The 16,075-nt window shown below is 44.0% G+C and overlaps 1 protein-coding gene across 3 annotated transcripts in view; it reads right to left on the minus strand.

Moving 5' to 3' along the window:
• Positions 1-3,976: 3,976 nt before the first annotated feature.
• The window catches only part of LOC140454430 (complement C1s subcomponent-like), a 37,580-nt gene continuing 25,481 nt past the window's right edge, over positions 3,977-16,075 (minus strand). For all 3 annotated transcript variants that reach the window (XM_072549152.1, XM_072549151.1, XM_072549153.1), the window contains 3 exons: positions 13,213-13,332; positions 8,248-8,325; positions 3,977-5,045 (listed from right to left, as the gene is read on the minus strand). In XM_072549152.1, the coding sequence (XP_072405253.1) occupies positions 4,267-5,045; positions 8,248-8,325; positions 13,213-13,332 (977 nt within the window). In that variant the 3' untranslated portion in view covers positions 3,977-4,266. The remainder of the gene's footprint in view (positions 5,046-8,247; positions 8,326-13,212; positions 13,333-16,075) is intronic.

Here is a 16,075-nt window from a genome sequence, read left to right on the forward strand (position 1 = left end):
GCCTTCATTGACTGGTGGACAAGAACACCCAGATCTCTCTGAACAGCCCCTTTACCTAATTTGATACCATTGAGGTAGTAATCTGCCTTCCTGTTCTTGCCACCAAAGTGGATAACCAGACATTTATCCACATTAAACTGCATCTGCCATGCATCTGCCCACTCACCTAACTTGTCCAGGTCACCCTGTAATCCCCAAACATCCTCATCACATTTCACCCTACCACCTAGCTTTGTGTCATCAGCAAATTTGCTAATGTTATTGCTGATACCATCTTCTATATCATTTACATATATTGTAAAAAGCTGCGGTCCCAGCACGGATCCCTGCGGTACCCCACTGGTCACTGCCTGCCATTTCGAAATTGAGCCGTTAATCACTACCCTTTGTTTCCTATTAGCCAACCAATTTTCTATCCAATCTAGTACTTTGCCCCCAATCCCGTGCGCCCTAATTTTACTCACTAACCTCTTGTGAGGGACTTTATCAAAAGCTTTCTGAAAGTCCAGGTACACTACATCCACTGGATCTCCCTCGTCCATCTTCCGAGTTACATCCTCAAAAAATTCAAGAAGATTAGTCAAGCATGATTTCCCCTTCATAAATCCATGCTGACTCTGTCCTATCCTGTTACTATTATCCAGATGTGCCGTAATTTCATCCTTTATAATAGACTCCTGCATCTTTCCCACCACTGAGGTCAGACTAACTGGTCTATAATTTCCTGCTTTCTCCCGCCCACCCTTCTTAAAAAGTGGCACAACATTAGCCGCCCTCCAATCCTCAGGAACCAACCCCGATTCTATTGAACTCTGGAAAATAATCGCCAGCGCATCCACGATTTCCCGAGCCACCTCCTTCAGTACCCTGGGATGCAGGCCATCAGGTCCCGGAGACTTATCAACCTTCAGACCTAACAGTCTCTCCAACACCAAATCCTGGCAAATAGAAATTCCCTTAAGTTCAGGTCCTTCAGCCACTGTTACCTCAGGGAGATTGCTTGTGTCTTCCCCAGTGAACACAGATCTGAAGTACCCATTTAATTCCTCTGCCATTTCTTTGTTCCCAGTAATATATTCCCCTGCTTCTGTCTTCAAGGGCCCAATTTTTGTCCAAACCATTTTTTTGCCTTGGACATACCTAAAAAAGCTTTTACTATCCTCCTTTATATTCTTGGCCAGTTTACCTTCGTACCTCATTTTTTCTCTGCGTATTTCCTTCTTACTAATCCTCTGTTGTTCTTTAAAAGCTTCCCAGTCCTCCGTTTTCCCGCTTATCTTCGCTAAGTTATACTTTTTCTCTTTTAACTTTATATGTTTCTTTACTTCCCTTGTCAGCCACGGCCGCCCATGTCTCCTCCTGGGATCTTTCTTCCTTTTAGGAATGAACTGATCCTGCATCTTCTGCATTATACACAGAAATATCCGCCATTGTTCCTCCACGGTCTTCCCTGTTAAGGTATTGAACCATTGAACTTTGGCCAGTTGCTCCCTCATAGCTCCATATTTCCCTTTATTGAACTGAAATATTGTCACTTCAGATTGTACCCACTCCCTCTCAAATTGCAGATTGAAGCTTATTGTATTATGGTCACTACTTCCCAATGGCTCCTTCACTTCGAGGTCACTGACCAATTCTGGTTCGTTACACAATACCAGATCCAGAATCGCCTTATCCCTGGTCGGCTCCAGCACCAGCTGCTCTAAAAATCCATCTCTGAGGCACTCCACAAAGTCTCTTTCTTGAGGCCCGATACCATCCTGATTCTCCCAGTCTACCTGCATGTTAAAATCCCCCATAACAACTGTAGTAACATCTTTGCGACAAGCCAATTTCAGCTCCTGATTCAACTTACCTCCAACATCAAGACTACTGTTTGGGGGCCTGTAGATGACTCCCATGAGGGTCTTTTTACCCTTAGTGTTTCGAAGCTCTATCCACACTGACTCTACATCCCCTGACTCTAGGTCCACCCGCGCAAGGGACTGAATATAACTCCCTTACCAACAAGGCCACCCCACCCCCTCTGCCCGTCAGTCTATCCTTACGATAGCACGTGTAGCCTTGAATATTCATTTCCCAGGCCCTGTCCCCATGAAGCCACGTCTCAGTTATCCCCACAATATCGTATCTGCCAATTTTCAAAAGAGCCTCAAGCTCATCCACCTTGTGTCTAATGCTTCGTGCATTCATATATAGAATTTTTAATTTGTTACTGCTCTCACCCTTCCCCTCAACCCTTATTTCACTCAACTTTACAGCATGATGCCTTTTCCAGTTTTCTGCCTCCTTGATACAGTTGTCTTTCTTGACTTCTCTTGTTCTAACTACCCCTGTACTCAAATATTCATGCTATTCTCCATTCACAATTCCCTTTGGCACCTCAATAATACATTGTATATCTGTAACTGGAAAATAATATTATAATGCATTTTCAACTCAATGGTAGTTCAGAACCTGGATATTACTGAAAGAATACGTTTTGTTGAAAGTTTTCATCTTGTACTCATCAGCACAATTTGCAAGAAGTACCAATAAAAGGAAACCAGAATTTATACTCTGAGAGGAAAATGGTAATTGTTTGGGAATAGGATTCTGGGTATAGAAGCATTGCGATGGAGAATGCAACAGTTGATGTCATCTCTGCCACATCCATCCTGCCACTAACCTCAACGGCCTTGTATTTTATTCATCAATGTCCTACTTCCAAACTCACATCTTTGTTGTGTCCTCTCATGCTCTATTTGTTCATATAAACTATTCTTATCCTCTTGATTCTCTTCCCACGAAACTGCTGATCATCCAACATTTCCTCCTGGGTTCCCAATTTTAAATGATATAACAAATGCATTTCTCTCTTCCAGTGTTGCCGGTCTCTCCTTTAAATCAACCATCACCATCCCTTTTCTTCAAAGAATCAATCCTTGAGCTCTCTGTTCATGCATATCCAATCTCGCATTCTTCTCCAATGTTCTTCAGCATAGTATACCTTCCAAATCCATGACTGTCTTTTTTGGAGCTCTGTTATTGAATTCATCCAATCACGTTTGGCATGTCACAGAAATAATTCTTATCAAAGTCATTACTGACTTCCTATGGTAAATATCCTATGAGGTGGTAAACTTTCCCTCCTGTGTTTCTCAATTCATCTGCAGCTTTTGCTCCAGTCAATTACACAATCCTCCTCCAGTACCTCTCCTCTGGTGTCCAGTTGGGTGGGACTACTGTCACTTGGCTCCATTCTAAACTATTACTCATAGTTACTTACAACCTAAAAATCTTTCTGCCCCATCTGGAACCAATGTCACCTGAGGCACATGTATTCTCATGTATGTTTTCTCATGTATGCAGATAACCTCACCAACATCTCTCTTGACTGCTCCAAATTTGTTAATTTGCAGACTAGTATCAAACATTCAGTTCTGGATGAGCAGAAATTTCATCCAATTAGATGTTGATAAGATTTAATTTATTGTTTTTATTCACTTCTCTATTCCTTGGGTACTGAATCTATCCCTGGTAACAGTCCGAGATTGAGCTGGCCTCTTTACCTTTGATTCTGAGAAAAGTTTCTGACCTCAAATTCAGGAAATTGCTAAGACACAACTTTCTACTTCAAAAGCATTGTGCAACTTTGCCCATTTTTTCCCCCTAAATTTCTATTTCTCTCCATTTGCCTGTGTGTGCATCTCTCTTTCTCTGTGTCTGTATATAGCTGTGTATTTCTCATTCTCTGTTTTGCCTTCCAAATATATCTCCACCTGTGTGTGCGCTGTATATTTTTGCGTGAATCTATCTCCATTTGTTCCACCATATCCTTCTCTATATATAATCTCTATTTCTCTCTATCTCTACCCCCTCTCTGTTTTATTCTCTATGCCCCTTTGCCTCTCATTCATGCCCTTCTCCCCCTCCCTATCTCATTTATTCTCTGTTTCTCAAACCTGAAACAAATAAAAACATACACACACAAGAATGGGGTTCCATCATTTTAAATGGGAGGCAGAACTATTTCACAGCTTATTCCAATTAACTTTACATATGGAAATGGAAAGAGAGAGAGAGAGATTTGAAGACAGAGATTGTGTGAGAAAGAGACTGAGAAATAGGAAGAAGGGTATGAGTTCCACAAAAGGGTTTGACTTCCTGTTTCTCAGGAGGAGTAAAAGAGGAATACAAAGAGACAGAAAGGGAAATGGCAAGAAAGAGAGAAATACACAAATTCACCATTACACTTTATTGTGATTGACAGCACAATGGATTAGTTCAGTCCTCCTCGTTGCTTTCGTATTTCCTTATGGTTGTCTCAATCCAGTCCAGATACTTCTCCACATCAGTATACACCCCATTAATGCCACAATTCTTGGGTCCAAAAGACACAATGCCCCTGGTCACATAACGATTCTGGTCCTGGGGCTCCTTGAACACAAAGGGTCCCCCAGCATCACCCTGGCAGGAGTCAAAACCACTTATTCCAGCACAGATCATGTTGGAGGTGAAAATTGGCTTCGGTTCCTCAAAGTTTGAACCCGTGCAGTGGTCCATGCTAGCGATAGGTATGGCAGCATACTGCAGGAAGACAGCCTTCTGATGTCTTTCCGTCCTTCCCCACCCTGAAATGTAGCCCAGTTTGCCATGCTGCAGTGATGAAGCCTTTTTTGGGTTAGGCAGGCACACAGAGGACAAGTTTTCTCCAAGTTTGACCTTCTGCTTGAGTTTAATCAGGGCAATGTCATGATCAAAGTTGGGTTGTGCTTCTTTGACTAGTTTCCTATAGTCTGGGTGCACAATTACCTCTTCCACAGGGAGTTGATTTTCTCGTGACCTATGTCTCATGTCAACAATCCCACCATGGATATTCACCTGACGCGAATTGTCAAAGAGATGAGCAGCCGTCAGCACCCAGCCATCGGATATCAGGGCTCCACCCCCATATGCAGATCCACCAATGATCAAACGCAGCTGCCAGGGAAAATCGCCCAACCCAGCTGGTCTGCCACCGAAGATGCGCCCAGGTTGAGAGGAGAGTCGGCTCATCCCACAAACTGTGAAGGGATGAAAATCAGAGCAGTTAATAAGTTCTCATATTCACTCAAATGCAAGACTTGCAAATATTAATTACCCAAAACCGAAACCCTGGCACATGTTTGATTTGGGGGCAGCACACAGTCGGATGGTGTTACATCAAGAGCCACACTACAATCCCCTCTATGTGTTCAATTAAAATGGACCCAAACAATATCTTCTGTAAAATAAAACAAAGAAACTGCAGTTGTAAGAGATTTTAAACAGCATCTACTGTGTTGCCCATTGTACAAAGCCATCCCCATTTCTGATTACCAGGCAAAATCTGTGCTCAACTCTCTGGGAAGGACAGAATCCTGAAAGCCTTGATAAACTGTTCTGAATTTATTGCTAAGATCCCAGCTGGAGAATGATGTCTCATCCTGGGCACTATGTTCAAAAGGATATGAAACTCTCTGAGAGTGTATGGAAACAGCTGCTTTGTGCGAAGGACAAGAAACTTATAATTACTGATGAGAGATTGGATAAGTTCATAGAGTCATAGAGATGTACAGCATGGAAACAGACACTTTGGTTCAACTTGTCCATGCCAAACAGATTTCCCAATCCAATCTAGTCCCACCTGCGAGCTCTTAGCCCATATCCCTCCAAACTCTTTCTATTCATATACCCATCCAGATGCATTTTATATATTGTAATTGTACTAGCCCACCACTTTCTCCGGCAGCTCATTCCACACACGTACCACCGTCCATGTGAAAACGTTGTCCCTGAGATCTCTTTTATACCTTTCCCCTCTCACCCTAAATATATGCCCTCTAGTTCTGGGTTCCCTCACTCCAGGGAAAATACTTTGTCTATATATCCTAACCATGTCCCTCATGATTTTATAAACCTCTATAAGGTCACCCCTCAGCCTCCGACGCTTCAGGGAAAACAGCCCTAGCCTATACAACCACTCCCAATAGCTCAAATCCTCCAACACTGGCAAATTCCTTGTAAATCTTTTCTGAACCCTTTCAAGTTTCACAACATCTTTCAGATAGAAGGAGACCAGAATTGCATACTACATTCTAACAGTGGCCGAAACAATATCCTGTACAGCCACAACATGGCTTCCCAACTCCTGTACTCAATACTCTGACCAATAAACGAAAGCATACCAAACGCCTTCTTCATTATCCTAACTACCTGCGGCTCTGCATTCAAGGAGCTATGAACCTGCATTCCAAGGTCTCTTTGTTCAGCAACACTCCCTAGGATCTTACCATTAAATGTATAAGTCATGCTAAGATTTGCTTTCCCAAAATGCAGTACCTCGCATTTATCTGAATTAAAGTCCATCTGCCACTTCTCAGCCCATTGGCCCATCTGATCAAGATCCCGTTGTAATCTGAGGTAACCTTCTTCGCTGTCCACTACACCTCCAACTTTGGTGTCATCTGCAAACTTACTAATTCTACCAGTTCTGCTCACATCCAAATCATTCATATAAATGATGAAAAGTAGAGGACCCAGCACCAATCCTTGTGGCACTCCACCGTTCACAGGCCTCCAATCTGAAAAACAACCCTTCACCACTGTCTTCTACATTTGAGCCAGTTCTGTATCCAAATGGCTAGTTCTCCCTGTTTTCCATGAGATCAAACCTTACTAACCAGTCTCCCATGGGGAACCTTGTCGAATGCCTTACTGAAGTCCATATAGATCACATCTACCGATCTGCCCTATTTGTTACTTCTTCAAAAAAACTCAATCAAGTTTGTGAGACATGATTTCCCACACACAAAGCCATGCTGACTATCCCTAATCAGTCTTTGCCTTTCCAAATACATGGACATCCTGTCCCTCAGGATACCCTCGAACAACTTGCCCACCACCGATGTCAGGCTTACTGCTCTGTAGTTCCCTGCCTTGTCTAACCACCTTTCTTAAACAGTGGCACCACATAAGCCAACCTCTAGTCTTCCAGCACCTCACCTTTGACTATCGATGATACATTTATTCCAGTATGCGCTGGAGTTGTTCTCCCCAGAGCTGAGAAGATAAAGAGGAGACTTCATTCTGGTGTTCAAGATTGAGGGATTTTGAAAACCCAAGAAAGTAATGTGGGCGGCACGGTGGCACAGTGGTTAGCACTGCTGCCTCACAGCGCCAGAGACCCGGGTTCAATTCCCGCCTCAGGCGACTGACTGTGTGGAGTTTGCACGTTCTCCCCGTGTCTGCGTGGGTTTCCTCCGGGTGCTCCGGTTTCCTCCCACAGTCCAAAGATGTGCAGGTCAGGTGAATTGGCCGTGCTAAATTGCCCGTAGTGTTAGGTATGGGGTAGATGTAGGGGTATGGGTGGGTTGCGCTTCGGCGGGGCGGTGTGGACTTGTTGGGCTGAAGGGCCTGTTTCCACACTGTAAGTAATCTAATCTAATCTAATGTCTCTATAACAGCACATTTGGTAAGTAGATGAGTAGATATATGATGGGAAAAGAAGCTGCAGCAGAAGGAAATTTTTTTCAGATGGCACGTTACTTAAGATCATTAATGATTTGGACATGCTGGTGTTGGACTGGGGTTTCCCAAGTTAAAAATCACACCAGGCCAGGTTATAGTCCAACAGGTTTATTTGGAAGCACTAGCTTTCAGAGTGCTGCTCTGAAAACTCGTACTTCCAAATAAACCTGTTGGACTATAGCCTGGTGTTGTGTGATTTTTATGCAAGATCATTAACTGGTTGACCAGTCAATGGAAGCAGATTATTTCATTCTGAGGAGGAGATGGCACAGTGGTTAGCACTGCTGCCTCACAGCGCCAGAGTCCCGGCTTCAATTCCCGCCTCAGGCGACTGACTGTGTGGAGTTTGCACATTCTCCCCGTGTCTGCATGGGGGTGCTCCGGTTTCCTCCCACAGTCCAAAGATGTGCAGGCCAGGTGAATTGGCCTTGCTAAATTGCCTGTAGTGTTAGGTAAAGGGGTAAATGTAGGGAAATGGGCGGGTTGTGCTTCGGCGGGTCAGTGTGGATTTGTTGGGCCGAAGGGCCTGTTTCCGCACTGTAAGTAATCTAATCTACATTTTTAGGCAATGGGGAAGGGGCAGTGAGGAGTGTTTTTAATTAAAAATGTCTACATACAAAGCAATAGAGGCACGACAGGTGAGTGGACTCCATGTTGGTGGTATTACTTAATGATTTCATGTTGTTTTTCTCTTCATGTATTTTGTTAAATATTTACCTGGTTTACACTTGGGCATGGTCGGCTGGCCACTCATAACGTCCACCCATTCGGCATCAGCTGAGCATTCAAAGACAGCTGGTGGAGAGAAAAAGGTAAAGGGAGAGGGCTATCTATTAGAGAGAAGGCTGCATAAAATTACATCCTTTTTCCCAAATGGGCTCATGGGACCATTGCCCCTGGTCCAGTGTGGGTGATCATGATTTTAACGCACATCATTCATATTCTGTAACTATCTTCTACTTATAGCAAGTTGCTCAGGAGGCAGTGCTGTAGTGTTGACTGTGAGTTCTGTTCATGTAGTGTTTGGGGACTCTCGAATTTTCTTAAATTGGCCTCATGAGCACTCACTGCCTTTAAGGGTGGCAGAGGCAGAAACTTTCATAAGAGCATTTAGATGTACATTTGCATACACAACAAAGCTCTGGGCCAATTGCTGGAAAATGGGATTAGAATAGAGTCATAGAATCCCTGCAGTGTGGAAGCTGACCATTTAGCCCGTTGAGTCCATACTGACTATCCAAAGAGCATCCCATCAAGACCCACACTCCCACACTATCTCTGTAACCCCGCATTTCCCATGGCTAATCCATCTCACCTGTGCATCCCTGGTCACAATGGACAATTTAGCAAGACCAATCCACCAAATAGTTTGGTATTGTTTTTGACTGGTGTGGACACTGTGGGCTGAAGGGCCATTTTCCATGCTGCAGATTTTTTTGGCACTGTGATCCTGTAAGTGGTCCACTGTAATACTTACTTTAAACTGATTTTTGCTAGCTTTTTCTGACAATTGATGCTTTTCTGACAATTTTACATGCCCCATCTTTGGATCTAATACTATCCCCCATGTATTATTTTTTTGCTCCTCCTCTGTCTATCTGTCCAGGTTTCCACTCCTTCCACTCTAAACTCTAACAACCTTTCAAACACCTTGGTCCCATTTGTGTTACGATGCAGCTGATCCCGTTTGTATTGGTTCCACCTTTCAGAGAACCTATCCCAATGTCAATAAATCTGAATCCTTCCCCACTACAACATTTATTCAACCATGTATTCATCTGATCAATGAATTTTCTATAGTCACCATATAAGACATCAGCCCTTTTTCTCACTAATTTCATTAGTACCAATATATATGATGACCATTGGTTGTTCACCCTCCCCCTTCAGAGTGCCCTGTAGCATCTCCGTGACATCTTCGATCTTGGCACCAGGGAGGTCACACACCAGCCTAGAATCTCTTTAACTGCCTCAGAAATGACTGTTTTTCCCCTTACTAATAATCTATCACTACCTCAAAATACCTATCAATACAATCCTGCCACTCTTCTTCGTCCTGTCTTACACTGCAATGCAACATGTGGTTCTATGGAACTGGCTATCACTGGTATCCCCAGAGATGACTGTGCTTCCACCCCCAACAGTATTCAAAAAGGTATAAATCTTAGAGAGGGGGTTGGCCACAGTGCATCCTGCTCTACCTGCCTTCTTTTACTTTTCCTGGCTGTCACTTACCCCCTTCTGCAGTCTTCACCTGGTGTGATTTGAGTACCTCACTAAGCGTGCTGTAAAGATAATCTCAGCATTGCGAAAGCCCCAAAGTGAGCCCACCCACAGCTCCAGTTCTGAAACGGTGGTAACCAGCAGCTTCAAAAAGATCCTCATATTTCAGTCACTTTCCCTGCTTTATTTCCCAAAACAGTCAAGTTTTGGTCCTTTTCTAGTAGGTCCATTTACATATTGGTTGAGAAAGGTTTCTTGAACACACTTAACAAATTCCAACACATTCAAGCCCTCAACACTATGGCAGTCTCAGTCTATGTTTGGAAAATTCGAATCCTCTATTAGTACAACTCTTCAAGGTTAAGATAAAGACTTGTAGCTCGGATGCTGGTTGTTATGGTTGTGGGTATGATTGTCAAGCTGGAAAGTTGATTTACAGATGTTTTGTCCCCTGTCTAGGTGACACCTTCAGTGCTATGGAGCCTCCTGTGAAGTGCTGCTGTACTGCATCTTCTGGAATTTATTTGGTTTTGTTCCTGCTGCTTCTGGTTGCCAGTTCCAGTTGTTCATTGTAGTGGCTGGTATATTGGGTCCAGGTCAATGTGCTTGTTGACGGATTCCGTGGCTGAGTGTCATACTTCTAGAAATTCTCTGGCTGTCCTACGTTTAGCTAGTCATGTGATCGTTGTCTTGTTCCAGTCGAATTTGTGGTCCCTGTCATCTGTGGGTGTGGCTATTAGGGACAGCTAATCGTGGCGTTTAGTGGCTAGTTGGTGTTTGTGGATGCGGATGGTTAGTTGTCTGCCTGTTTGTCCTATATAGTGTTTTGCGTGGCCTTTGTATTGAATCTTGTAAATCACATTTGTCTTGCACATGGTGGGCACAGGGTCCTTAGTCCTGGTGAGTTGTTGTCTGAGCGTGGGCTGTCAGTTTATGGGCTGTCATGAATCTGATGGTCGGAGAAGTCTGGCTGCCAGTTCTGAGATGTCTTTTATGTAAGGTAGCGTGACTAGTGAGTTAGGTCATGGTATGTCCTTGTCACGTTGTTTGTAAGGCATCTGCAGATGAAGTTGTGGGGAGATCCGTTCTTGGCAAATAATCCGTAGAAGTATTCTTCTTCTCCCCTTCGTAGGTCAGGGGTGCTGCAGTGTGTTATCGCCCTTTTGAACAGAATACTAATACAGCTTCTCTTGTGTGTGTTTGGCTGTTTGCTGTTGTAGTTCAGCACCTGGTCGGTGTGTGCAGCTTTCCTATACACTTTTGTGGTGCATTCACTTTTCTGTGTTCTTTGGACCATCACATCCAGGAATGGGAGTTGATTGTTGGTTTCCTCCTCTCTCATAAATCTGATCCCTGTGAGTATGGTGTTCATAATCTGGTGTGTGTTCTCGATTGCTGTTCTCTTAATGATGACAAATGTGTCATCTACATACCTGATCCAGAGTTTGGGTTGGATTTGTGGTAGGGCTGTTTGTTCCAATCTTTGCACCACTGTATCTGCTATGAGTCCAGAGATGGGTGAGCCCACAGGTCTTACAACTCTATTATTCTTACAGCTATCTGTGATCTCCCTACAAAATTGACCCTCAATTTCTTACTAACTATTGGGAACCCTATAGTACAATCCCAGCAAAGTGATCACACTCTTTTTTTTCAGCTCCCCCTGTTTTCCTTCACTGGAAGGCCCTCCAGGAATATCATCTCTAAATACTGCCATGACATTTTCCTTCATCAAAAATGCCACTCCTCTCCTCTGGTGCCTCGCCTATTATTCTTCCTATACTATCTATACCCCTGAACTTTGAGCTTCTGGTCCTGTCCCTCCCTCAGTCATGTTTCTGTAATAGTTATGATGTCCTAGTCCCATGTTTCCATCCTCTTCACAATCCACTTCACATCAATGCTGGCTCTGTGACTGTTGCTGACTGACATCGGGCTTTTAGTGAGGGAGTTCTAGGATTTGGACCCAGTGACAGTGAAGGACAGGTGATGGATTTCCAAGTCAGGATGATGCGTGTCCTGGAGGGGAACAAGCAGGTGGTGATGTTTTCATGCAGTTGTTGTCCTTCTCCATCCAGATAGTTATGGGTTTGGAAGGTGCTGTTGAAGGATTCTTATGAGCTGTTTTGCTTAATCTTGTAAATTGTACACACTGCTACTACGTGCAGTATTGGTGGAGGAAGTGGATGTTTAAATTGATGGATAGGATGCATGTTTTCTCTGGGATGATGTCAAGTTTCCAGACCTGCACTCATCTAGGCAAGTGGAGTCTATTGTAACACAGTTTGACTTGTACATTTAGATAATGGATTCAATTTGTTCTCACTTTGTGGGCAGGACAGACAGAGGCAACTTTCCACATTATTTGGTTAAGTGTGATTGAATACAATTCTACTGCTACCGATGGGCCAGTACCCATGAGAGATGCCCAGTTCTGAGTTGCGAAATGCATTTGATTCTGTCTTCGACTTGAATGTACCTTAATGACTCAACATGGACAGCCCTCTGCAGTAAAGAGTTGTGTTGATTCACTACCCTCGGAGAGGAAAAATTCCTCCTCATCCTGGTCTTAAATGGGCCTCTTACTCAAAGTTTATTTTTCCTTCTAAAAGCAGTCGTTCCAGAAATCATGACATTGATATTAACTGTTATACATAAGACCATGAGAAATAGGAACAGGAGTAAGCCATGCAGCCCCGAGAGCCTGCTTAGCCATTCAATGAGACCTTTACTGATCAGACACTCCTCACATCCACTTTCCTGCTCATTCCCTATAACATTTGACTCACTTGCTGATCAACAATCTATCTTTCTCAGCCTTAAATATACACAAGAATACTCTTCACCACTGCTCTTGTGGCAAGGAGTTCCAAAGACTCAACTCTCTGAGAGAAAAAATTCCTCCTCATCTCAACCTTAAATTGATACTCCTTAAATCTGAGACCATTCCCTCTGGTCCTAGACTCTCCTGTGAGTCTTCTCATCCTCTCAACATTTACTCTGTCAAGCCCCTTAAGAATCAGGCATGTTTCAATGAGATCATCTCTCCTCCTTCTAAATTCCAATGAGCAGAGTCCCAACTTGTTTAACCTTTGCTCATAAGACAATCCCTGCACACCAGGGATCATCTTACTGAAACTTCTCTGAACTGCCTCCGATGAAATAATACCTTCCCAAGGAACCAAAACTGCTCTCTGCACTCCAGCTGTGATTTCACAAACACCTTGTACATCTTGGAGTAAGACATCCCTATTCTTAAACTCTCAACCCTGTGAAATAAGGACCAACATTCATGAACCTTCTTGATTACCTGCTGCACCTGTAAACTAGCTTTCTGTGTTTTGTGCACAAGCACTTGATGTTTCATAAACTACAAGGAATGGACTAAGTTCCAAGTCTGAAAATATGATTTAGACTGCGTGGATACTTGTTGGCTGCCATGAACACAATGGGTCTCACCGTTTCCTTCAAGTTCATAGTATGGTTCTTCACAACTGTACGTATTCCAGTGTCTGTAAACTGTGGATGTGAAGTTCTCACGTCCATTTGTCAGTTTACTGGGAGGTCCGCAGTTCACAGCTGTGAATGGGAAACAGTCGAGCAATAAGCTACAATCAATCATGAGATATCTATCAAGGTTCATAACTTCAATAATAATATTTATACATTTTTTGTTTCTTTAATTTACGTTTCACCATTTTCCAACTCTGTTTTAACCAACTCTGTGTTTGTACCTTTATAACTGTCTTTATTTAAGTTTAAGAGACTTGTTTCAGACATCAGGTTTCTCAACCTCAAATGTAACATGAAATTCTAACTCATCATGGTCACTCTTTTCCAGAAGATCCTTCATTGGAGGATCATGAGTTAATGCTGCTAACTCATTATTACTAATAAACTGTTTCCTGGATTGTTCCACAGCATCAAAACTACCTTTGCCAGTTTGTTCATGCCAAGCAGTATGAAGGTTAACCTACGCTGATGGTACTTTCCTTAAAAGCTATCACTATTTCTTGTTGTATACAAGTCTGACAATGTAGCTACAGATGAGGCATTTATATGTGAAAACGGAGGCATCATGGTAATGCCATGATATAGTATTCTGGAGGTCAGGCTCTCGGGACGTGAATTTAAATAGCAACATGGCAGCTCATGGAAATAAAACTCAGTAAGTGAATTTTGAATTGAAAGCTAGTCCCAACAATCATAATAGTAATAACAATTAAATTATAGTAAATTATGATTAAACCTTCTCTAGTTCACTCATGGTCTTTAGGGAAAGAAATCTCTCTACCTACCTGGTCTGTCCTGCACGTCACTCCAGACCCACAGCAATGTGGTTGACTCTTAACTGCCCTCCGAACTGGCTGAGAAGCTCCTCAGTTCATGAATAGGCAACAGATGCTGGCTTTTTCAGCAACATTTGCATCCAACCTCACCTTTTCTTTCTCTTGTCTCTACACAAACTGATTCTCCGCTTTGATCTCTGGAACCACGGTCTGCATTCTGCCATTCTCAAACAAAGAGCTAGTCCACCTCCTGTTCTGTTCTGACAAAACGTCAAGTGCCCTTGTCTTCAAGATACTTCATTAGTGCGTAAATCAGAACAGCCTGCCACATAAGGAGATACTATGACAGGCAGGCCATAACATCATTGAACATGGGAACATGTTTGAAATGCAGAATGACTGACTCCTGTTGTTATGTCTCTTCCTGAACAATTATTTGATCAAAAAGGTAGATATTTTCGAATCAACTTGTTCAGTGATGTTATTACACATCTCTGGAGCAAGCAGGGCCCTGAACTTCTGCCTCCTAGTCCTGAGGTAGGGATATGACAATGCACCAGAAGATATCCACTTGGTCAATAAGCTAAGATTGAAGGAAGTAATTACTGGAAGAGTGATGGACAGAGAGACTCCACATTCTGGATTAGTGATGCTGGAAGAGCACAGCAGTTCAGGCAGCATCTGAAGAGCAGTGAGAGGATGGTGGGGGTGGGCAGAAAGTAGCATAGAGTACAATAGGTGAGTGGGGGAGGGGATGAAGGTGATAGGTCGGGGGGGAGGGTAGAGTGGATAGGTGGAAAAGAAGATAGGCAGGTAGGACAAGGGAGAGGTGTAACCCAGGTAGCTGTGGGAGTCGGTGGGTTTGTAAAAAAAAAATGTCAGTGTCAAGTCAGTCGTCATTAATGGAGGTGGAGAGGACCAGGAAGGGGAGGGTGGATTAGACCTCTTCCCACCCTACCTCCTGCAGAAAATGCCATCCCGTATTCCCAATTCCTCCACCTCTGCCGTATCTGCTCCCAGGAGGTCCAGTTCCACCAGAGAACACACCAGATGGCCTTCTTCTTTAGAGACCACAATTTCCCTTCCCACTTAGTATAAGATGCACTCCAACACATCTTGTCCATATCCCGCATCTCCGCCCTCAGACCCCACCCCTCCAACCGTAACAAGGACAGAACGCCCCTGGTGCTCACCTTCCACCCTACCAACCTCTGCATAAACCAAATCATCCACTAACATTTCTGCCATCTCCAAACAGCCCCCACCACCAGGGATACATTTCCCTCCCCACCCCTTTCTGCCTTCTGCAAAGACTGTTCCCTCCATGACTACCTGGTCAGGTCCACGCCTCCCTACAACCCACCCTCCCATCCTGGCACCTTCCCCTGCCACCACAGGAATTGCAAAACCTGTGCCTACACCTCCTCCCTCACCGCCATCCAAGGCCCTAAAGGAGCCTTCCACATCCATCAAAGTTTTACTTGCACATCCACTAATATCATTTATTGTATCAGTTGCTCCCGATGCGGTCTCCTCTACATTGGGGAGAGTGGACGCTTCCTAGCAGAGCGCTTTAGGGAACATCTCCGGGACACCCGCACCAATCAACCACACCACCCTGTGGCCCAATATTTCAACTCCCCCTCCCACTCTGCTGAGGACATGGAGGCCCTGGGCCTCCTTCACCGCCGCTCCCTCACCACCAGATGCCTGGAGGAAGAGCACCTCATCTTCCACCTCAGAACACTTCAACCCCAGGGCATCAATGTGGACTTCAACAGTTTCCTCATTTCCCCTACCCCACCTCACCCTAGTTCCAAACTTCCAGCTCAGCACTGTCCCCATGACTTGTCCTACCTGCCTATCTTCTTTTCCACCTATCCACTCCTCCTCCCCACCTGACCTATCACATTCATCCCCTCCCCCACTCACCTATTGTACTCTATGCTACTTTCTCCCCACCCCCCACCTTCCTCTGACTTATCTCTCCACTCTTCAGGTTCTCTGCCTGTATTCCTGAAGTAGGGCTATTG

This window comes from Chiloscyllium punctatum, chromosome 29 (assembly GCF_047496795.1).
Source record: "Chiloscyllium punctatum isolate Juve2018m chromosome 29, sChiPun1.3, whole genome shotgun sequence".
NCBI classification, from domain to species: Eukaryota; Metazoa; Chordata; class Chondrichthyes; order Orectolobiformes; family Hemiscylliidae; genus Chiloscyllium; species Chiloscyllium punctatum.